The 25375-nt window shown below is 35.0% G+C and overlaps 1 protein-coding gene across 7 annotated transcripts in view; it reads left to right on the top strand.

Annotated features, from left to right (window-relative positions):
- CSMD3 (CUB and Sushi multiple domains 3) overlaps positions 1-25375 on the top strand; it is a 1192082-nt gene that overhangs the window by 344040 nt on the left and 822667 nt on the right. For all 7 annotated transcript variants that reach the window (XM_032415697.1, XM_032415696.1, XM_032415695.1 and 4 more), the window contains exon 5: positions 11924-12131. In XM_032415697.1, the coding sequence (XP_032271588.1) occupies positions 11924-12131 (208 nt within the window). The remainder of the gene's footprint in view (positions 1-11923; positions 12132-25375) is intronic.

Here is a 25375-nt window from a genome sequence, read left to right as displayed (position 1 = left end):
AGTCATTTAAGGGATGAATAGAAGGTAAATAAGTAGAAACATTAAAGGTAAATTTTCTGAGGAATTTGAAAATGCAAGAGAGGAAATTTCTGTTAGGAAAAGATGATTAAAGAAAAATTTACTCAAAAAAGAAAAAAAAATTATTCTGACTTCCTACTTGGGGTTGGGGGTATTGGCTTCACTTGTATTTGGACTTGTAGGGTGGTGTTAGAGAGTTGTTTACCAGCTTAAGTGATCTCAGGTGGAGTAAATACCTGGAATTAGGCAGAAGGTGGGGTCAAGTACCCAAGTGAATGGATTTGCTATTTTATGTGAGTTCAAGTACAGCATTCTTGATTCTAGTTAGGCATTAGAGTGCTGAGGGAACTTTTTAAAAAAAAAAATTGACCTCATTATTAACCAATTAAATAGGAATGTTGGGGTTTACCCCACTATCAATTCAATAAGAATTTTGGGGTTGGGACTGAATAGGCATTTTAAAGTATTCTCCAGGGGTGCCTAGGGGGTTCAGTCATTTAAGAGCCTGACTCTTGATTTTTGCTCAGGTCATGATCTCAGGGTCCTGGGATTGAGCCCTGCATTGGGCTCTGTGCTCATCATGGAGTCTGCTTGAAATTTCCTTTCTCCCTCTGCCCCTCTCCCACCTATGCTCACTAGCTCTCTCTCTCAAATAAATAAATAGATCTTAAAAAATAATGTTATCTAGATGTTTCTAATGTTTAGCCTATGTTGAAACAAAGTTGATAGAATTTGGGAAATTTGTAGGGAAATCATACCCTGAATATTCTCACTTTTGAAAATGGAGTAGCATTAAAGTTTGCCTTCTGAGAGTAAAAAGCATCAAGGGGAGTAGGGACTCAAGGAGAGTGATAGAGGTTAAAAATGAGGTGTCAACAAGGACAGGAATTTTAAAAAATAGAGGAACTGAGATGGTTGCTGCCTTTTCCCTGAAACTATAGTTGTCAAACAGCAAATTCCTGGACTCTTCCCTGGACCTACTGAATCAAAAATTCGGGGAGCTGGGCCCAGCAATCATGTTTCAAGCCCACGAGGTGATGCCCATTCATGTTAAACTTTGAGAACTGCTGACCAAGCCAATCATGAATGTCTGAATCATGCTCAGTTTCTAATCACTATTCAAGAAGAGGAGAGCCAGATTTGGCCATTCTCTTAGAGGTGCAGGGGTACCTCACAATGTATTTGCTGACTTGGAAGGAGATGGGGTGCTTTCGAGGTATTTTCCCCATTTTACTTCATAATGCTTTTAATTAAAATATAACCTATATATAGAAAAGTCGTAACTTACAAGTGTATAGCTTGCTGAATTTTCATATAACCAATGCAGCCTTGTTACTACCACCCAGATCAAGAACAGAATATCACCCAAATGTCAGATATGTCTGGAATACTTCCTCCCAGTCACTATCCTTCTTTCCTGAAAGTAAATACCCTTCTGATTTCTAGTACCACAAATTATTTTTACCTATTTTCAACTCCATAAAATAGAATCTTACAGTATGTACTCTTCAACCAGTGTTCTTCTTTGTGAGATTATCTTTTTGCATGTAGTAGTTGTTTATTTTTATAGATTGACGGTGATACATTATAATACTAAACCACTATTTATATATGATATCTTTGGTGAATATTGGGTTTTTCCAGATTTGGTTATTAGAAGTAATGCATCTATGAACATTCCTGTAAATATATTTTGATGCACATCTGAGAAAATGCCTAGTAATGGGAACATTAAATCATAAGACATGGATAGCTCTATTAGATTATCTGCCAATGAGTTTTTCAAAATGGCTGTACTAATTTATAGAGCTACCAGGAGTATATAGGAATTTTAGTTGTTTCACAGTCTTGCTAAACTTTTATGTTATTAGTCATTTTAAACATCTTGGTGTGTGTGTGTAGTGGAGAAATGTAGTTTTAATCTGAATTTCTGTTCTGACTAATACATTGAGTACTGTTCTTATATGTTCATGGGCAGTTGGTCCATTCTTCATTGTGAGATGCCGGTCTAGTCTTTTGTCCATTTTGTTATTAGTTGTTTGCCTTTTCCTTAATGATTTGTAGAAGTTCTTTATATATTTTGGATGAACCCTTATCAGTTATGTGTATCGGAAATATCTTCCACTATGTGACTGTCTTCTCTTAAAGAATATCATTCCTAATTTTAATGTAGCGTACTATATCTATTTAAGGAAACTTTGACAATCCTAAGGACATGAAAATGTTGTCTTAGATTTTGTTTCAGAGGCTGTATTGCTTCACCTTTTGTATTTAGATTTATGGTTCATCTGGCACTGACTATAGTGTATGGACAGTTGATGGACCCAGCACCATTTAATGAAGAGATGTTCTATTCCCAAAGCTCTATGGTGCTGCTCCTGTCATAAGTCAGGTGTTTAAATGAGTGTGTGTGTGTGCCTGTGTGTGTGTGTTTTACTAAAGACTTTATTCTGTTCCATTGGTTGACTGGCCTGTATTTATTTTTAATTCCTCATTGTTTTGATTAGTGTGGCTTTATGATGAGCATTAATGCTGCTTAGTTAGCTTTATTTTCCTCTTCAAGATTGTCTTAATTATGCTTAGCTTTTTTGCAATTCTAGATAAATTAAAAAATCAGGTTGTCGATTTACATACATGCATACACACATGGGCATGCCAAAATTTTGATTGGGATTACACTAAAACCATAGATTATCTGGGGGGTACTGACATTTTTTAGATTACCAATCGGAAAGCATAGAATATCTATTTATATAGATCTGTATTTTCTCTCAAAAATATAAGTGGAGCTTTGCTCAGGTTTTTCATGTTTTTAGTGTTTTTATTTCTAAATATTTGAAATTTTATCCTATTAGAAATGATATTTTTAAAAATTTCAGTATCTATTTATTCAGTACTGATATCTTGTTTATTGCCTGTGTATAAGTGGTCTTGCTAAATTCACACATTAAGTTGTATATTTTATCTGGTGATTCTCTTGAATATTCTACATTTATAGTTCTGCAAATACTGAAGTTGCACTTTATTGAAGTTAAATATGGAGAAAAATCTAAAACTTAACTCACTCCCACCTTGTAGGTGCCGAATAACAATAAGCCTTTCCAGTTAAGCTCTCCTTTCAATTTTGAAGCTTTTGCCATGCAACATACATTTTGTTCTTAAAATTTATTTGGAAGTTTCTCCCATTTTTCTACTTAATTTTGGCTTTTTGCTGCAATTACTGTACTATTCCTCTGCTTTGGAATAGTGATATATTCTTTGTGATTCTCTTTTTATTCTACTCTATAAATGGTCCAGAGATCAAATCCAATTTGATGATCAGTTCAAATAATTATATTTATTCATTTACTTATTTTATATTTAATTCAGTACATTCATATAAACCTCTACTATATGTCAATATCGTTTTTTTAAATAATAGGGGTATTATGTGAACAAAAACAAATACCATCCCTGTCTTTATAGAGTTTAAAAATTAGAGGGAGACAGAGATTTCAAGTATCTACGTGGAAAAAAGTCTTCAATCAACATGTGGTCTCTAAGGTCACTTGGGGCACAATATCCTGATAACATAAGGAGAGAAAAAGAGTATGTGTGATCCTGTGGCAGGTTTTTATAGGCAGAACTTGCAGTGGTAGCTCTCACCACTGACTGTTCACCAGAATTCAGTTACATGGCCGGACCTAAATATGGGAAGCACAGGAAAGTTTGCTATAATTGAGCAGCTGCCTCCAGTTACAACAGCACATGTGAGGGTGGAACAGGAATTTTGGTGCTTAGCTAATTGTCTCTGCCATACCAGGATGCCAAAAACCCTTTGCCTTTTATATCTGTGGGTTTTTAGTTTTCATCAAATGTGGATTTTTCTTTGTTCATTGTATCTTCAAATAGCTTTCCATGCTTCCACTCTGCCCCACTGCCTTTTGGAACTTCAGTATTACTTATGTCAGAATGCTTGATATTTTACTACAGGGAAATTTTTTTTGAAAGTTCTTCTGTTCTTTCTCCTTCATTTTGAAGAGTTCCTGTTGCTCTGCCTTCAAGTTCAATATGTTTTATTCTGTAGTATCTAATCTGCTATAAGCCCCATTGAGCAATTATTTTCATTTAGAATAATATGTATTTTGTCTCTTAAAGTTTTATTTGGTTACTACATATCTTCCTTCCTCACTATGTTCACTGTGTTTATTTTTTCTGTAAAGGGTTACAGAATGAATATTTTAGACTTTGCATGGTACATATGGTCTCTATCTTATATTTATCTTTGATTCTAGTTTGTTTTTCATCTGTTTTTAAAATTATAAAAATCATGCCTAGCTGTTAGGCCATACAAAAACAGGGTATAGTCCACATAGAGCTTGGCATATTCTTTGCCAAGCCTTGCTTTAAATTGTAGAACAAAATTATAACAATTCCAACATCTCCATCATTTTTGTTTAGTTTCTATTGAGTAATAGTTTTCTTGGTAATAGGTTGTATTTTTCTGCCTCTTGAGAGGACTACTACTTTTTTACTAGATGTTGAACATTGTGAATTTTAAGTTATTGAGTGTTGGATTTAGTTTTCATCCTTTAAGAATGTTGGATTTTCTCCTGATATAAAGCGAAGTTACATTAGGTCCAGATAGTGTCTTTGAGGTTTGTTTTTAAATTTTGTTAGGGCAGTTCTAGAGTAAATTTTGCTCTAGGGATTGTTTAGCCCCGCTAATGAAGTTCATCCCTTCTGAATTTCTACTGAATACTCTGGTTATTTAAAGAGAACTCTCTACCCTAGCTGGAGGAATTTGCAAAATACCCAACCCTGTGTGCTCTCTTGGAGCCATTCAGCACAAAGATCCTTGGTCTCTCTTTGCCTGTCTGCATAGAATTTCACCCTTTATGTGCATTTGCTCATATTTAGCGAAGATCTAGGGCACTACTTTGTAGATTTTGTGAGTTTTTTTTGACAGAGCTCCCTCTCTGAATCCTGTCTTACAACTTTGGGCATGTCATGCTCCCTGAACACTGTCTACTTAGCTCAGGGAGAGCATCATGTTCTACTGATAATCCCCATCTCTGGTCCTGAATGTGCTTCTAGATAGAAAGCCAGGCAATTATAGGGCTCTCCTCCTTTATTCCTCTCCTTTCTGAGAGTCACAATTCTGTATGGCCCTGTTGCAGTGTTAAAAAAATTTTATTTTGCTTAGTTTTTAATTTTTTTTTTTTTTGAAGAAAGGCATGTAACTTTGCTCCCTGTTGCTCTGTCATGCCTCCCTCTTGGTTGAAAATTTTTTTCCTCCAAATCTTTAAATAATTTAAATTATCATTGAATGAATGATTTTTATTTCTTTCTTATTTGGAGATTTTAAGCTAAATATGAAAATAAAAATCCCTGTATTTATTAATTACTTTCCTCAGTGCATTAACTTACCTTCTCATTTTCTAAACATGTCTCTTAGGAAGGTAAATATAATTAAGGTAAGATACTTGCTCCAATGCGTATTTGAGTATTTAGGAATAAACCCTCAATGCTGAGTGCCATGATGCTTAGCTTACTTTCTCTTTCCATGAAGTGTTCATCTGGATGAGCGATGAATGTTTTTCTTCTTCAAGTTGTTATAAATCTGATTCTCAGATGAATTTAATTTTATCTGTTCTGGTATGAAAGGAGCTGAGGGGACTGGACCGAGAAATGAAAATAAGGGCACTTTGGTTTTCTCCATCATCATAAAAAATCTACTTCTCTTTTCCTTAAAACTTGGAACAGCATTATGTGTTGTGCCTTGAAAAACATAAAACTACCAATCTAGAAGATGTACAATTTATCTCCCCGTTGCACAATTTTCTTCTCTATGAGAAAAGTGTTTCTCCTTAAATATGAAGATGCATAAGGCTGAACTATGAAATGTAAACAAGGATAGCCACAGAAATGGAACGGCTGCTCTGCATATGTAATATAATGGATAATTAATGAATGTAATATCTAAATAGTTTATCTAATTAAGAGGTACAACAGTGATGCCTGTCTACAAAGGAGCAATAATCCATGTAGATGTCAGTTTTACTTGACTGCTAATAGAAGGTTGAGATTTAACAAGGGAGAGTTGCAAAAAAAATTTCCCATGATATAGTCTGACATTGGATTGAATGCTTAGCATCTGGAATTCACCAAGTATACTCATTTTCTATGATTTACAGTTCATTTATCTTTTTTGATAAACAAGCCTAATTCCTGTCACCCCTGCGCCCCATCCCTAAGCTATTTCAGAAGAAACTAATAGCAGGGCAGAGCACAGTATGAGATCAATATCTGCAAAGATGTGCTACAGAAAACTGTTTTAAGTGTTTTTTTGATGCTGTGTGTTTGTTTTTTGTTTTTTTGTGTTTTTTTTTTTTTTTTTTTTTGTGCTGTCATGTTTTGGGGCAGTTCCAATTTACAAGATCTTAAATGAAATGTATGGTTTCCTACCCAAAGCCAAAACAAAGTCTGGTATTTTCAGTATCTAAATGAATGTCACAGAAATGAAAAGTAAATAAAATTTAATTTTAGGAAAAATATATTTGTGGGGAAATATTAAACTTTTTTCTTAATATTTACATTTAAATACAACTAATTTTTTATCTTATTTATGACTTTTCTCCCTGCTCTATAGGTGAGAGATTAAAGAGATTGTTTACCAAGTTTACATAAATTCAGTTATTTTAAAGAAGTAGAAGTTATTTGATGATAGCTTTATAATATTGTAAACAAGGAAAATTAGGTTTAGTAGAACTTTAAATTTAACAGCCATAGTTTTTATCAATAGATTTAGTACATTAATAATTTGAGAGTTGATAGTATTTTCCCCAGACTATTGGAATAAGTCCTAAGTCAAAAAGATTATTTAAAAAAAAATGCTTATTCTTAAAAGACCACATTGCCCTCATTGATTCTATTGGCTGAACTGGTTGTTTTCTTCCTGTTTTACAATAAATTGACTGCAAGCTTCTTAACATGCAACTTTCCATCATCCAGTATATGTATATGTACACACATATACATATATTTTTAAAATAGCATACTTTCAATCTTACAACCTATGCACTTTTCTTAGAACAAGAGTAGAGAAACCACCAACCTTTTTATTATCCACTATATTCTTTATATAATAAGTAACTACATTTTGAAGCCAACACAACTTCTAGTTAAGTACAAGATAAATCTGAGATATTCAATCACATTGCTTTACTCTTTAGGTGAAAAAGTATTATTCTTAAAAACAGGCCTAAGAGGAGTATTCTAACTTATTTTGTCATGATGCTATTTATTCCAGAGCGCCTACAAAGATCAAACTAATCTTTTGAAGATACTGAGATAAAAATACGCTAAAACACTGAAAAACAAAAGATTGTTTATCTTGAGGAAGCAATAAATCATGGAAAAATTTGCCTGAATTCTTGATTCAGCCCCCTAATCTGATCCTCTACTTTCTCATTCCTCTGTAAACTCCAAAGAGCTGCCAGACTGATATTTTCAAAACCCAGTCCAATCACGTCATCTCTGCTGAAAACCCATCAATAACTTTCCATTGCTCTAAAAAAATTCCATAAGCTTGTCAGAAAGGTTCTACAAGGTCTAGCCCCTAGTTGCCCTTCCAACTGTATTTGGTACCACATAGTCCCTCACTGTCTTGGCAACAGCACACAGATTTTCTGTTTGGAGAATGCCCATTTCCTCCAGGGAAAGTGTCAGTATACCTATTTAGAACACGTTTCCTTCTGCTTCTCATCTAGTTAATGATTGCTATTCACCTTTCAGGCTTCAGATCTAAACTTTCAGGTTCTAATCACTTCCTCAAAGAGTCTGTGTTCCTGAATTCCCTAACTAGTTCAAAGCCCACCATATGATGTCTGTACTAAATGATCTTTATTCACAGTGCCTGACAGAAATGTAATTTTAAGTGTTTGTTCTGTCATTTGTTTAGAACCTCACACTCTACTGGACAGAATGCTCAATGAAGGCAGAGATTACCCTACCTTTTGATCATCACTGTAGCCCGAGAGACTAACACACTTCCCCCTTGGCACCTTATAGATCTCAATGGATATGTTTTGAACAGATGTCTAAATGAATTCACTTTAAAATTAACAGAAAATTTTACAAATAGCCAATATGATCACATATGTGTCTGGAGTCTGTTAAGAAATGGTTCTCTTGAACAAACTTAGTGACTCCTGCCCTTTCTGTGAATTGTTGGACAGAAGATCTTGCAGGCAACACTAATCCAGCAGGCAAGCTTGGTGGCCAGGACAGGGTGATGCTGAATGAACTCAAAGACCAACTCACTTTGACCAGTGACCAGGCAATGTTACTTAGCAGAGCACAGCACTGGATTTGAGGGTTTCATGGCTTTTTCTAATGTTGCCTTCCAGTTTTTCCAACTCTGTTATAAAATAAAAATTTTAGGGGTGCCTGGGTGGCTCAGTCGGTTAAGCTGTTGCCTTCGGCTCAGGTCATAATCCCAGGGTATCTGGGATCGAGCCCCGCATCAGGCTCCCTGCTCCGTGGGGAGCCTGCTTCTCCCTCTCCCTTTGCCTGCCTCTCTGCCTACTTGTGCTCTCTCTCTCTCTCTCTGTCAAAAAAATAAATATAATCTTTAAAAAAATAAATAAAAATTTTAGTTTAGGTAATATATTTTGCTAAAACAGTCTATGATTACAGAAAATGTATTGGCTTTTATAAGTATTGTATTAAATCTAGGCCAAATCACAATACAAATGTTACAGCATTCAGGTAGGGCCACCTAGCCAAACTGTTATATATCTAACACGTACTAAAAGCAAGCTACCTATTTCACAATTTTGTCAGATGCTGATTCTATGATAGTCTCTGTATAGAGATAAGAGATAAACAGGAGTGCTGAACAAAGAACTTGATACAAGAATTGGCAAGAACATTGGTTTCAGTGCTGGAAGATCTGTGTTCCCATCTTCTTTTCAAGTAAAAGTCACTCATACTTTTGGGTTGAGGTTATTTTGCTGTAAAATAAAAATTTCCCGAGAGAGAGCTATTCTATAAGTTGTGATCCATCTCATGTGTTAGGAATTTGGGTTGATTTCTCTCTTCTGTGAGCCTACATTGAGGATCTTCAAGGAAACCATGCAGAGAAATTGATTTGTATGGCCTGTAATGTTGGGGACACAGTGTATTATTATTAAACCATGGTTGAAATACTTAAATTTGATGGTAAAGCCATAAGGCTGCCGGTGGGAAGAAACCACATTTCCACAGAGGATGAATAATAAATGAGGTATGTTTTCATTTGACCAAATGCAGGACTTTTGTGAGGGAGTTGGGGTCATGAATTGTCTTAGATCCTTCCCAAGAGGCCCACCTGGAAGGATAAGGAGACAGTTGGAAAGAAGATGGAAGTAAATTATTCTATATCCATGTTGTAAGGGAGAAATGTAGGCAGACAAACAGACACATTCCCCCACAAGAAGAAAAATGAATGGGACACCTCTGAGGATCCCATAAAGGTTCATGAGCAAAAGAACCATCTTTCTTTAATCATCTGCTAAAACCCTTGGAAATGGTACCAAATCAGTATCAGAAAAGGAAAAGGACTCATGTGCCCCGATCCCTTCCACATCCAACTCCAGGAGGAATCACAGAATGCTCGGTGAGTAGGGGTATATGAACAAAAATACTAGGAGGGAAAACGGGGAAGAAGAGCTCACTCTTCTGCCTTACCTTTGCCCCATCTGCCACAAGCCCAAGCTAGGGAAAGCAAAGAACCTTAACCCGATGAAGTCAATTATTTTGTGAGTAGCCAGCACTAGAAGTATTAATCAACGAATTGAGATTTTTGAATAAAAAAGGATTTTTAAAAAATTTTAATGTCAACTGAAATATATGTTTGCCTGGGATTGTAATCTAGAGAAATGGAAATAAATAGCTCACAGAGCTATGGTTTGAATAGGTTGTGTACTAGTTACACTACAAATATATGATAGTGTAACATTTTATTTCCAAAGTACTACTCAGTCCTGGTGTTGGTACTGGGAAGACAAAGAGTAGAGGTAATTTGGGGTCAGGGATAGGGGGAGCAGGACATGCTTACCAGAGGTTAAAGTTAAATACTGAGGGAAGGCACTGTGTGTTCTGCCAAGAAAATTGTAATAATATGTCTCATAGTCTAGACAGGACCACAAGTTCTTTCTAATTACCCCCCAAATTTAAAAATATAGAGAGGGCCGGGTGCCTGGTGGCTCAGTCCTTAAGTGTCTGCCTTGGGCTCAGGTCATGATCTCAGGGTCCTGGGATCGAGCCCTGCATCGGGCTCCCTGCTTCATGGGAAGCCTGCTTCTCCCTCTCCCGCTCCCCCTGTTTGTGTTCCCTCTCTCGCTGTGTCTCTCTCTGTCAAATAAATAAATAAAATCTTAAAAAAAAAAGAGGGCATGCAATGAAAATAAATATAACTTTTACAATAGTGGGTGATAAAAGTTAAATATCTTTTAAGATTAATAAACTTTTGCTTTCAATTTATGAATTATGGAGTTAAATGGATAAGGAGTGACAGGAAGAAGCTAATGTTATTTGATGTATACGGTATAGTAATAATGTTGTTCCTGGTACCAAAGCATTTTGCTATTCCTGGCCCATTATGGAGTTAAACAAGATGCTGTCCATCTCTATTAAAGTTATGGATATAAGTCATTACATCAAATAATATTTGGTCATTATAGAGCCAAATTTTTTCCTCTAACATTTGACTTAAATTGATGGAATTTTCTGAGTGGCTCAAGATAACCACCTAAATCTTGAGATAGTTTATTGTATAAATAAACTAGTAACCTATTAACTTGACTGAGCTGAACAGTGTTATGACAAGACAAATTTTACAGCTTCAATTTCTTTTAAAACAAAGAACTTTATCTTGCACATCTCATACTAAACATAGATGGTCAAGTATCCCCTCTGTTAGAATACACCATTGGTCAAAAGTAGACTTGTGGAGAACACTGTTTGGAAAATGGGAACCATAAGTCCTAATATAAAGCTAGTAAAAATGTATTTATAATACTGTATATACATATATCACATAAATACTTAGCAAAATATGTTTACATTATTTGGTAGAGTTACAGGGACTGCATTACCAAAGATATATTAATTACTATATTATTTCTCTCTAAAGTTTCCTAGAAAAGTGATGTATTTTTTTAAGGATTTTATTTATTTATTTTAGAGAGAGAGAGAGAGCATGAACATGCATGCAAGTGGGGGGGGGGAGAAGCAGACGGAGAGGGAGAGAGAGAATCTCAAGCAGATTCCATGCCCAGTGTGGAGCCCATGAGATCATGGGCCTGAGCTGAAATCAAGAGTCGGACACCCAACCAACTGAGCCACCCAGGTGCCCCAATGTATTTTTATTTAAAGTTTAATTTCACACATACTTTCAAAAGTTTTTGAAAAATGCCACTGACAAATATTATATTTTCTCTTAAATTTTCTTTATTTTGTACATACCTATATTAAAAAAATAAAAATAAAACTCAGTCGTACCATAAATGTGTACAAAGTGATTAAAGATTTCCCATAATAGACCTTAAGAACAATGTTGGTTTTGTTTTATTCACTTCATCACCTAATCAATGAAAAGAAAATCTTGGTCCTGTTATCCTGAGATCTAATAGGACTGTAAATTTTTACTTACTTTCATTGCTATTTCAACTAATGGTTATAAAATTGCCAAGATATAGATTATATATGTGTTTAAAATGTTTTCATGGACTTCTCATTTTATTTAATCTTTATTAGTATAATATGCACTTGGTGTCACAATATTTGGACTGCTGTTTTTATCCAAAACTGTTAACAGAGTTGCTTTAATTGCATTTTTCTTAATGACATATAACTGAACATCTTGTCCTTGTTTTAACAGCTGAAGATGCGTGTGGAGGAACGATGAGAGGATCCAGTGGCATCATTTCAAGCCCTAGTTTTCCTAATGAGTACCATAACAATGCTGATTGCACTTGGACCATTGTAGCAGAGCCTGGAGACACAATTTCACTCATATTTACTGATTTCCAAATGGAAGAAAAGTATGATTACTTAGAAATAGAAGGTTCTGAGCCACCTACAATATGGTAAGTAAATAGTTGCTCTTCTAACCTAGCATTGATGTCACTGCCTCAGGCTGACTGGGGATCAAAGCACAACTGTGTAAGCGCCTTTAAAGCTTTAGTTATTTAAAAGAACTTAAAGTTACAGGAAAATTGTAAGGGGAAGCTGTCAAATTTGAGGGATATTTTTGAAGATAAGGGTACTAATACATCGAATAGATTGGAATTCTGAAAGATGGAACTTTCCATCAGTATTTAATTATCAGTCATTGAAAAGTAATGTGACTTAAGCACAACTGTGTAAGAAAAGAAAAGATGTTCCTAATGTAATCTACAGTTATGTTCTTAGCATGCCAGTCCATAGTTGGTGTTTCCTTTCAAATTAATTGAATAATCTGGGAAATAATTTGCCTTTGTTTTTGTAAATAGCTCTTTTATTTAATCTGTTGTCTGAAGGCAAAAATTCAACATTATGATCTGGGTTAGTATGGTCTGTTTTTCACACACTTCAAGACATGGTTTCATGGCAACTGCAGAGTTTTCAGAACATGTTTTTGGAGTATAATATTTTTAGGAGAAAATGTTTCATTATACTATTTTAGAAATCTGAATGCACTGATAGGATTGAAGTGTAAAGTAGATTATGAATCAGTAACTGAGTGAAGAATGATGAGATTGGTATAGTAAGGCAATTGGTAAACACTAGACTAGGAAGGGCCATTTAAGCCATGTGAAGGATTTTAAGCCATGTAAAGGTTTGAATTTTCAAATGATTGTTCTTACTAAGTGCAAAGGTTGATCTGAAGAGAAGCTCAATTAGCTGTAGGAAGATCACTTAAGAGGTGATTTCTATAATCCAAGAAAAAAAAAATCATGGTAGCCTGGATTAGAATGGTATTGATGGAAATAAAGCAGTAGAATAAATTAGGGGGTATTTAGGGAGGCATAATGAAAAGGACTGTAGTGGATTGAGGAGTGATAAAGAAGGTAATGTTTAAATAAAGCATCATTTTCTGATTGCACAAGTTGGTAAAGCCAGTAGAGATACTCACTGTTTTGGAAATTGTTGAAGGAAGGTCAAGTTTGGAGTGGGAATGCTATGAATATTAAGAATTGTTTTTTATATCTATTTAGATTGAGGTCACTTTGAGATGTCCCATTTAAGCCACCTAGTAGACAACTGTGTCTGCTTATATGATTCAGGATTTCTCCATTGAAGTATAACTGATAGGATGTAGTTGATATCTAAGGTAAATGAACCAATAGACATCAATAATATTGGCTAGCTAGAGACAGGTTGGAATGAGAAGTGAGGTAACTAGGACTGAGACTGAGCACCACCGGCAGCATATAAAGCCCAGGCTTAGGAGCATTATCCAGCAAAGGACACAGAGGAAGTGCATTTAGAGAGGCAGAAGGAATAAAGTATCACATAGACCAGAGAAGGAAAGTGTGAGGAAAGAGGAGACGATATTGTGGGCTGCTGCTGAAAGGACACTGAGTAGATGTTTAACAAAAAATATTTATAGTTATCTGGGATTTAGCAAAAGTACCACGTGGGTCTGTCATTCTAATACATTCCTTTGAAGGTAAGACAGAAGTTACACACTAGCTATACCCACTTTGATTTTTGTTTGCTTGTTTTCTCTTCTTCCCTCAGGCTGTCAATACTCAGGGTTATATAACTTTTACTCTTCCCATGATAATTTCATGCCCAGGTGCAATGAAATTCAGCAGAATCCTGGTTTAAAATGTTAGAGAGTTCAAAAACTCTTGTTTTAGAAATTGTTACTTCTACAGTGATACATATTGGAATCATATCAAGGTGGATGATAATGTCAGGAATTTTCCAATAATTATACCATCTTTTGGTATGCAAGTGATTCCATTAAAAATCTAAGTTTTTAAACTCCCGATGTATTTGATTACTAGATATAAGGAAGGAAATTACAAAACAATTTCTAATTGTTTCTTTATTACCACTGAGTTCTAGAAACCAACACATTTGGTCTAGAAACTAACACATTTATTCTGGGGATCATAATATACGTATTTATGTTCATGTAGTTACTCTCTTTTCAGATTGTGCATTCTTAGCAAGGATTTGTGTTTCTATATGAACATCTATGTTTATGTTTCTGAGTTTCTAGAACAATGTAGCTTGTCCAATAATAGCATCAGATCCATGAATTGCTCTTCTCTGCATTTTCTAATTAAATGACATTGGGACACTTTACTTATTTCCCTCTTCTTTAGGAAGAAAACAGTAACTGAGAAGTTTATTGTTTTACTGTTATTTATTTTTAATTTATTTTTATTTTTTATTATTATTATGTTCAATTAGCCAGCATATAGTACATCATTAGTTTTTGATGTAGTGTTCAAAGATTCATTAGTTGCATATAACACCCAGTGTTCATCACCACACGTGCTCTCCTTAATACCCATCACCCAGTTACCCCATCCCCCACCCCCCTCCCTTCTGTAACCCTCAGTTTTGTTCCCGGAGTCCAGATTAGTGTTACAGTAAATGTTTGGGTAGACTTGTCTGAATCCTGGAGATATATCTGTCTATCTATCTATCTATCTATCAATAAGTTCATTTAGTACTTTTCAAGAAAGTGATACAAATGCCCAAACTATATTATATTTCTATAAATGCCAGGTTAAAGAGACATAGTGTCAGTAAATTAATAATACTGTATATAGCCACTTCAGTATCACAAAACAGTGTTCCTTTTAACTGTATTAGTTATGGAATTGATGTATAAAATGATCTGTGAATAATTAAAATAAAAATTTAAGTCTAATCCTGGCCCTCTAATTCCTTTAAATCCTTTAATGTTCTCATATCATTTTAAGTCATGGTTATCAAAATGAGAAATTATATTTCAGGTGGTATTGCATTGGTTTTTCCTATGCATTGCTCATATAATATTTTCAACTCATAATAGAATTCAAAAGAGAAATATGAATAAAGGAGAGGTTCACATTCTTTTCATTAAAATTACAAATGGTGCCTTTGACTTCAGGTCCCTCACCGAAGGACTGGGGACTTGCCGTTGGCTATTGTACTTTAAATTTTGCTCCTAAAGTTCAGGCAGTGAGGCAAGTCCTGCGAAGGCTGTGTTTGACTTTGGCAACATAGACCAAGCCAGCCCAATAATCGTGCAGCACAGAGAGTACTATCAGCTAGTGCCTTTCTTGCAAGCTGTATATTGTAAATCAGTAAGTTCTAGTTTGTTAAACAACAGTCAGCAGCAACACTGTGTGATCTGACAGGAATGCAGTGAATCCAGTCAATTATTACTGGATGATAAAAGTTTCTGAGGCTTGTTCAATGTCAACTGATTCCATTGCAGTGAAATGAAAAATGACATAGCACAAAGACACTTAAGTTCCAGTTTCAGCTTTGACTGTTTATTGGTAGATGAAACTGGGTAAATTATGTCATCTGCTTAGCACATCAGGATCCTCATCGGCAACATCCAAGCTTTCTTTCAACTCTAATAGTCTGGCGTTACCTGCTTAGGTGCGACAACAGGGGCAATGAGGTGGAAGTCATTAGATATTGCCTTATTTACAAAGCCTTGGTTGGAGAGTTGGATTAGATACTCTTTAAAATTGTTTCCAAACTTAATCTCGTGGTTCTTACTAGAATTCCATTCATTCTGTGTTCATTCAGGAATTATTTATTGGATATCTACTGCATGGCAGGCATTGTTCTAAGGGCATCGGCAACCAAAGTAATGGAGAGGCTTGCTTCTGCATAATTTTTTGCTCTATCAGGGGAAAAACCAATAAACAATAAACAATATAAATAAGTTAATGACACATTCTGTCTAGAGAGTGATAAGAAAGAAAAGATGAAGTAGGGTAAGAGAGGTCGGTAAAGCAACTGTAGGATGATGGAGGTTACCTACCTGAGAAGTTGAGATTTGAGCAAAGTCTTAAAGGAAGGGGGTTAGCCAACCAGAAATCTCAGCAATAGACATTCCAGCCAGAAATGCATTTAGAGCAAAATACACAATCCAGAGTGGAGCTCATTTTGTTAAAGGAATAGCTAGTAGGTCATGTGACTGCAGAAGAATTGCATGGGTGAAAGCGGTAGAAAAGAAAAATAATTAATGGAGGGGCGCCTGGCTGGCTCAGTCGTTAAGCGTCTGCCTTCAGCTCAGGTCATGATCCCAGGGTGCTGGGATCGAGCCCCGCATTGGGCTCCCTGCTCAGCGGGGAGTCCGCTTCTCCCTCTCCCACTCCCCCTGCTTGTGTCCCCTCTCCCGCTGTGTCTCTCTCTGTCAAATAAATAAATAAAATTAAAAAAAGAAAAATAATTAATGGAGCCCAGCTCAAGACCCATATTTGGCTTTTAGTCTAAGTGAAATGCGGAGTCATTAAAGGGTTTTTAGCAAACTAGTGACCAGACTTACTTTTAAAGGATCACTGTGGCTGCTTTGTGGGGAAAACTATAGGAAGAAAAAGTAGAAAAATAGACATTATTTGCAATAAGCTAGGTAAGATCCTATAATTGTTAGGATTATGAAATAGCAGTGGAGGTGATGAAAATTGTTAGATTTTCAAGATAAAGTTAAGTGAATTTCCTAACTGATGAGATGTGAAGTTCAAGAAAAAGAAGAAACAACTCTAAGAAATAAGGATAGCTCTAAGGTTTCATGAAGACCTGACAGGATGAAATATCCAGTGATACTGGAAAAGCTTTTGATTAAACTTGTGGAGATATGATATGGAACTGAATTCTGGACATGTTAAAGTTTGAGACGGCTAATTAGTATTCTGGTGATGATTTCAAGGAGGCAGTTGGATATATACAAGTCTTAGTTCAGAATTAAAGGTGTGGGATAGAGATCTAAATTTGGAAGTTTAGAATTGGAAGTGATTATTAAATTAAAAGAAGAAAGGAAAAAGAAAAGAAAAGGCTAAGAACTGAGTTCTGGGACACTCCAAAAGTCAGGAAAACAAGGAAGAACAAGTAAAAGCATTTGAAAAGGAGAGTTGATGAGATAGGAGGAAAACCAGGAAAATACGGTTCTCTGGAAGCCAAATGAAGAAAACATAGGAAGAAGTAACTGATCCATTGTGTCAAATTTGATGATCAGCTAATAAGATGAGCTCCAAAATTGATCATTGGATTTCATAATATGGAGGTCATTGGTTACTGTGATGAAAGGAGTTTTGTGTTTGACTATTTTACTGGAGTGGTTTTAAGAGCATATTAGAGAAGAGAAGTTGTGCACAATTAGTACAAATAAGCCTTTCATGGACTTTTGCAAGCAAAGGTGAACAAAGAAATAGGACTAAAGGAGGAAGTAGAGTCAAAAGAATTTTTTTTTTTTTTAGTTTTGGTTTTTGGTTTATTGTTAGATAAAACCGTGTGTTCATGCTAATGAGAATGAACCCTAGAGTGCAAAAAAAAAAAAAAAAAAAAGTGGTGGTGGTGGGGCACCTGGGTGGCTCAGTCAGTTAAACGTCTGCCTTGGGCTCAGGTCATGATCCCAGGGTCTGGGATAGAGCCCCGCATTGGGTTCCTTGCTCAGTAAGGAGCCTGCTTCTGCCTCTCCCTCTGCCCTTCCTCCCCGCTCATGCTCTCTCTCTCACTCTCTCTCTCAAATAAATAAATAAAATCTTTAAAAAAAAAATTGATGATGGAGAGAGTGGGGAGAATCGCTGGAGCAAAGAGAAGCGGAAAGTGGAGGTGGTACATGTGTTTGTGAAAGGAAGGAAGATGGGAAAATTCACAGTCGCTAGAGAGACGCAGATCAAGAAAATGAAGAGATTAGATCGGGTTGGGGACTACTCCATGATAGATGTTTTATGAGAGGAGTTTAATCAATTTAGAAACTCCACGTAGTGAAATAAAAAAGGATCATTATCAAAGACTGGAACCGAGAAGAATGAGTGACTAAATATCTCAGATGTAATAAAGAATTATATACTAATTGTAATTTTTCAGATTAGATGACCGAAAAGACATAATAATAGAAAGGTCAGGAAGACAAATTAATTGTATACTGGAACCAGAGGAGAAATGAGTTTGTTTTTTAAGGCATGTGGTTGAAGATTCAGCAGGATTCCAACAGAGCATTTCTATGCCCACCCCCACTCCGAAATTGGAAATGTGTAACTTAATGATGACATAAATTATAACAATATAATATTATAACATATATAACTTAATATTATATATAACTTAGTATTATATTTAATTTAATATTCATGTTACTTAATTATACCTTAATGATCAAATAGGTTGAGGTAGGAGGAATTTGGAAGTCATAAAAAATGAAGTATTGGTTAAAGTCAAGGGAAATTTCTATGACATATATATTATATATGTATATATTTTCATGTGTGCTAATAGTTCCACATTTAGTAGTATTTCTCAAATGGTGTTTTTGTAATATCTATATCAGAGTTGCCTGTGGTGTTTGTAAAAGTGCAGATTTCCCAGCTCCCACACAAATCTGGTGATTTACATTGTGTAGGCATGGAATCAGGAAATCTGTAAATGACGTGATTGCAGTGCATTGCTATAGAAATTAAAGCAGTACATTTAGTTTAATCAATACTGTAACTGTGTCATATAACCATCCTGTGAGCATCCCACAGAGCTAAAATATTTCTAAACACTCAAAAAGTTGAAGGAGAAATTAGCATGATACATCAAACTAGTTAAGCTAATTACATAATACATACACATATGTATTTGGTATACATAAATGTAATGAATAGCACAAAGATTATGCTAGTGGATCAATAAATTGTCTAACTAAACAGGATGAATTAACCAAAGGAAACTGGCCGTAATCTTGATTCTGTGAAAATAAATATCACAGATACTAATCCTATTAAACAGGTGTTCCTTTTTACTCCTTTCTGACAATTTTTAGGCTAAAACATGCAATGAAGCTATGGTTAATATATATTGCTACTTGTCCATAGGAGTAAAGTAACTTGATTACATATCTATTATGATTCTATAATTTTGAACTACCTTCTTTTATTGGGGTAAGAGCATTTAACATGAGATCTGCCCTCTTAACAAAATTTTAAGTGTACAATATAGCATTGCTAACTATAGGCACCGTGTTGTGCCGCAGATGCTAGAACTTATCCCCCTCGCATCACTGAAACTTTATACTTGTTGAATAGCAACTCCCCCATTTTCACTCCCCCAACCCCTGGCAAATGTCGTTCTACAATCTGCTTCTATGAATTTGACTGTTTTAGATCGTCCATATAAGTGAATTATGAAGAACTTGTCCTTCTGTCACTGGTTTATTTCACTTAGCAGAATGTCCTCAAGGTTCATCCATGTTGTCTGTGTCTGTATGTATAGACCGCATTTTCTTTATCTATTGTTCCTTCAACTTTGATTCTGTTTAGGCAAATAAAATAGGACATTCATAAAATGGTAAGATATTACAGCCAGAAGGGATTTTAAGGATTCGGCTGCCCTGTTTTCCCCTTTGAGGGAGATGAATACTGAAGCTCAATGTGTATGTTGAATATTGATTCAAAGTGACAATTGAGGTCCTCGACTACTTGCTCCAGTGAACTTTTTGATAAAAAATACCTCTTGTTATTATGCATACAACCAGGGATTTCTTAAAACACACACACACACAGTATATCAGTAAACTATTTTAAAAACCTGAGACTTTGACGTATAAATATTATAGTATATATTAATTTTTTTATCTTTTAATTTTTTTAAAGATTTTATTTATTTATTTGACAGAGACACAGCGAGAGAGGGAACACAAGCAAGGGGAGTGGAGAGGGGGAAGCAGGCTTCCTGCTGAGCAGAGAGCCTGATGTGGGGCTCAATCCCAGGACCCTGGGATCATGACCTGAGCTGAAGGCAGATGCTTAACGACTGAGCCACCCAGGCGCCCCAATTATTTTTAAATATAGCTTGAAGTTGTTATTTTAGATCAATTTGATGCTTAAATATAATTTTACTCTAAAGATTTAGAAATTATTCCAAATAGCTGAGAATGCCTAGTATGTTTAATCTACCATTTTAGTACCTTTAAATATATTTTTTCTGCCTTAAGGAAGACCCATTTGGCAGTATAGCAGGAAGAGGCGATGTATGTAAGTCTTGGTCATCCATGAAAAAAAGAGTTACAATAGATGCTACAACAGAGTTACAATATATGAAAGAGGAATTAATACAAAAGTGAGATAATTACTAAGAGAAGCATTTTCTTTTTTTTAAAGATTTTATTTATTTATTTATTTATTTACTTACTTACTTACTTACTTACTTGAGAGTGAGAGAGAAAGAGAGAAAAGGAGAAGGGGGAGGGGCAGAGGGAGAAGCAGACTCTCCACTAGGCAGGGAGCCCCATGTGGAGCTGGACGTGGGGCTCAGTCCCAGGACCCCAGGATCATGACCTGAGCCAAAGGCAGAGGCTTACCCAACTGAGCCTCCCAGGCGCCCCAAGAGAAGAATTTTCAAAGGTTTCTAACAAGACCAGTTCCATTTAAAGTTAAAGTATTTCATCTTTGATTTTTTAAGGTGTAAAACCTTTAATTGTTAGATGTATCCCATGTCTTAGACTTATAAACAATTATATATAAAATAAAAATAAATAATTTTCATTTATACAGAGTTTTTTATGACAAATGTGAAGTTATCCTTCTAATTATTAGTGTGCTGAAGAAAAATCATTTGGTGATGTTTTTATACCTTTAAGAACCAGACCTTAAATTCATGGTTCCATCTTTATTAAATAACTTGCATTTTCAAAGTATCCCTATATCCATGGAAGTAAATGAGTGCTTACTCTGTTTTTAAATTTAAGACACTCCTTTAACTAAATAAAATATTTTAATTATGGAAGGCACTAATTAAAGATATGTTTTAACTTCAAAGGGAAAAAGATGTCATGTCTGATTATGCTGTTTTTATTTTGTGATTTTTTTATAAAGACTGTAAAACTGTACAAATCTCTAGAGGTAAACCAGAACTTGAGTATATGAAATTTAGACTAATTTCCTAATCTTATTTAATCCATAGAAATCAAGCATTATCTTGCTTGTCTCTGTTATCCTTGAGGAAGTCCTGGTATATACTTTTCATTATCCCTTGCTCTCCTTACCTCCTCTACACTTTAATAAAGAATTCATATGAGTTTACCCAGAGCCACTACAACTCTGAAACTAACTCTGAGCTCCAATATTCTTCCTGCTTATTCTTATCATCTTTTAAAAAAATATTTTATTTATTTGGCAGAGCACAAGCAGGGGCATCAGGAGGCAGAGGGAAAGGGAGAAGCAGGCTCCCCACAGAGCAGGGAGCCCAACTCGGGGCTCGATCCCACGACCCTGGGGTCATGACCTGAGCCACCGAGGTGCCCCTATCTGTTTATTTATTTTTTTAATATCACTGTAAATTCTAGTGCTTGTCCTATTTATTTCATAATTTATTAACCTGTGACTTAGTCTTAGCCAGGAGGCAACACCACTCCATTTTGACAAGAGAAAAGTGTGAAGCAACAAATGTATCTGTGTTTACCTTCATATGTGCACTGATCAGAAATTGAGATTTCTATCTCAAGAGAAGTGTTTGGTTTCTATTTTTTCCCTGATGAAAGAGGCAAGGTCATCTGCTGAAAGTGAGAGGAGGTGATAGGTTAGGATATTTGAAGAGAGTGGGATTATTTAAAATATCTTCTGTAGAGAATGTGAAAACAAAACAACAAAAAAACCCAAATAACTTGCGAAATTGAAGGATTGCTGGACAGTGTTTTGAATCCAGTTGGAATTTTACAAGGTAAGTTTGTAGTGTCAACAGTTGATGAACTTGCATATTTTTTATAACACTACTTAGCAACTTAGATGCAAGTATAAAAAGACAGGCAATGTTATTGCTGGTTCATGTGATGTTAGGACAGTAGAGAAAGTTGAAGGTATTGGTAGAACACAGACCGGAGAGGAAAAGAAGTGACTTCCGATGGAATTTGCCTCTTCTAAGCACACTGGTTTTATCTATAAGTTTTCAATCATTCATTCATTCATTCATTCAGTATAGTTGACATACAATATTATGTTAGTTTCAGGCGTACAACATAGGGATTCAGCACCTCTATACATTATCAAAACCACAATGAGGTACCACCTTATAACCCATCAGAATGGCCAGAATTAAAGAGATAAGAAGTAACAAGTGTTGGTGAGGTTATGGAGAAAAAGGAACCCTTGTGCCCTGTTGGTGGGAATGTAAATTGGTACAGCCACTGTGGAAAATAGTCTGAAGTTCCTCCCTGCTTCTTCTCTCTCTTTCCCTGTCAAATAAATAAATAATCAATCAATCAATCAATCTTTTAAAAAGGGGGGGGTGCCTGGGTGGCTCAGTCAATTAAGTGTCTGCCTTCGGCTCAGGTCATGATCTCAGGGTCCTGGGATCCAGCCCCACATCAGGCTCCCTGCTCAGCAGGGAGCTTGCTTCTCTCTCTCCAGTTCCCCCTGCTTGTGCTCTCTCTCTCTCTCTCTCTCAGTCAAAAAAATAAATAAATCTTTTAAAAAGAAAAGAAAACAAAACAAAACAGTCTGGAGTTCCTCAAAAAATTAAAAACAGAAATACCATATGATCTGATAATTCCACTACTAGGTATTTACCCAAAGAAAATATCTGTACGTTTTATCTCTGAGTTAGTATAAGCCATTTATTCCTGAGAGCTTGCATAAAAAGAAACAAATACTAATTGAGAATATAAAAATCTGTGAAATAGAGTATAAGGCTTTAGTGATATATATAGGTTATCATATGCTGGTACATATATTTCCAAAACACAAATAGCTTAGATTAAGTTTTTTTATAAACTTTGAAATATGGCAAATTTCTGCATTTTCACAAGATATTTTTCTGAATGAATTCATTCTAGTTAAATAAGGTGAAAATATAATTCTTGATTTAGTTATTGCTTTTGAAAGTTACCTTCTGTAATTCTCTTCATCCTCTAACATAATTTTTATGAAACTAGCCTATGTCTAACTTGATTAATTTTCCTTGTACAGCAAATGGTTTTATACCCCCCAAAACTCTTAGTGGCAAATCTTTATCCCAAAAGTGCTTTGATACCATAGAGACCAAAATAATTAGCCATTACATATAGAATTATTTACAAAGAAACTTTAAAAAACATAAAAGTTAAATCTTAAAACCTAGTTTTCAACTCCCTTCTTCTGGTTGAGCAGTACAAAACTTGGCTTATAAGTTATACTTCTCTACAATGCCTCTCTCTGCTTCAGTGACTCTGATCTTTGCTGAACACTCGTTTTCTGTTCAACATAACTTCCTACCTTAACCCACATATTTTAAATAGAGTCAACAGTCCTATCGATTAGGAAAGGCAGATCTTTTCTTTTTCTTTTTGTTTTGTTTTGTTTCTTGGTTTAAGCATGGAACAATACAGAGAATGAATCTTGCAAAAGGATATGGATTTTTCAATTTAAGAGATAGCAGTTGAAAGACCCTTGGGAAAGTCAAAGTCAAATTACAAAGGATCTAATAAAGAAAGGCATGGAGATTTATTTGGGCCAACTTATACTAAACCACTTAACATCAGACAATTTTAATAATATTCAGCATGTTTTCTATTTGAAAATAATGGGTATTTTAAAATTGATTTCCATTCATTATCTCTCATGAAGCCAAATAGGTTCATGAGTTGTCCATGTAAAGATTCAACAAGATAATTGTGTATTTGACTTGCTTTATAGAAGGTAACATGTCAGTATTGAATATGTCATTAGCTTTATGATCTGGAGTATATAATTTATGTTTTCAGTCCAAAATTCTTTTGGGGAAATGAAAAAGAAGACCTTACTTTAGAATTTTGCTAGAGAAACAATTGGCTTTATTTAGGCTTAGAGACTGGTGGAAAAAAAATAAAAAAATTAAAAAATTAAAAAAAAAAATCCCTTTGTCATAACAAAGATTGGCTGGGAGGAAGGAAAAAAAATTACTAAATTGTTCCAGTAATACTAATGACCAAAAATAAAACAATACAAGAGCAGAGGAAGAAGAAAGAGTCATATGGAATGAAAATTGTATACTTAGATGGGAGAGTGGAAGTAGTTAAGCAGGACAATAGGACACCAAGAAATTTCCTGAGAGACTCATGATTCAGGGAGTTATCGAGGAAAAGACATGCTTAAAGTTCAATATTAAGATGTATGCTCAGCCAGGTTGAAATTTAATCCCTGATCCCAGTCTTGTGGGAAAATTGTGAGCAATTGAATTCTGTTGAAATCAGCCTTGAAGTATTTGTCTCGGTGGTTGAAAAGTTTACCTCCACCTGACACATGATCCCAATGTGTAATATATGGAATATCAAAGAAAGTTACAAATGTGTCTGTGTTCTAACCAGGTGGTAAATTTTCAGAAAAAGGAGAAAAATTTTTCTCCCTTTGAACCTTGCCTCATGGTGTGGAATGTGTTATGTAGTTTCTCTGGAAATAGTAAGCTTAAACCATGGGTGTTTTAGAGATGGAGGAAAAAAAAAAAAAAAAAAACAAGCACCTCAACTGTACTAGCTGTTAAATTATAAAGAATCTGTGATTGGGAAATGATTTTTATAACTTACTTTGTTTTATTATTTTAAGCAATATTTTCAATTATTATTTTTTAAAGTTTTTAAAATTTTAATTTCAGTATAGTTACCATATAGTGTTGTATTAGTTTCAGGTGTACAGTATAGTGATTCAACAATTCTATACATTATTCAGTACTCATCATGATAAATGTACTCTTTAATCCCCATGACCTATTTCACTGATCCCCTCACCTACCTCCCCTCTTGTAACCATCAGTTTGTTCTCTTTAGTTAAGAGTCTGTTTCTTGGCTTGTCTCTCTCTGTTTTGTCTCATTTGTTTGTTTTGGTTACGAGTGAAATCATATGGGTGTTAGACTTTCTCTGACTGACTTATTTTGCTTAGGATTCTACTCTCTAGTGCCACCCATATTGTTGCAAATGGCAAGATTTTGTTCTTTTTTATGGCTGAATAATATTCCATATATACATATATATCTCTTTCTCCACTCATCTTCTTTATCCATTCATATATCTATGGACAGTTGGGCTGCTTCTATATCTCAGCTATTGTAAATAATGCTGCAGTAAATATAGGGATGCATGTATCCCTTTGAATTAGTGTTTTTTTTTATTATTTTTTTTAATGTTGGGGGGTAAATACCCAGTAGTACAATTACTGGATCAGAAAGTAGTTCTATTAT

Source organism: Phoca vitulina, unplaced genomic scaffold (assembly GCF_004348235.1).
Source record: "Phoca vitulina isolate PV1807 unplaced genomic scaffold, GSC_HSeal_1.0 scaffold18, whole genome shotgun sequence".
Classification (NCBI taxonomy): Eukaryota; Metazoa; Chordata; class Mammalia; order Carnivora; family Phocidae; genus Phoca; species Phoca vitulina.
This window is presented reverse-complemented; position numbering and strand designations above follow the sequence as displayed.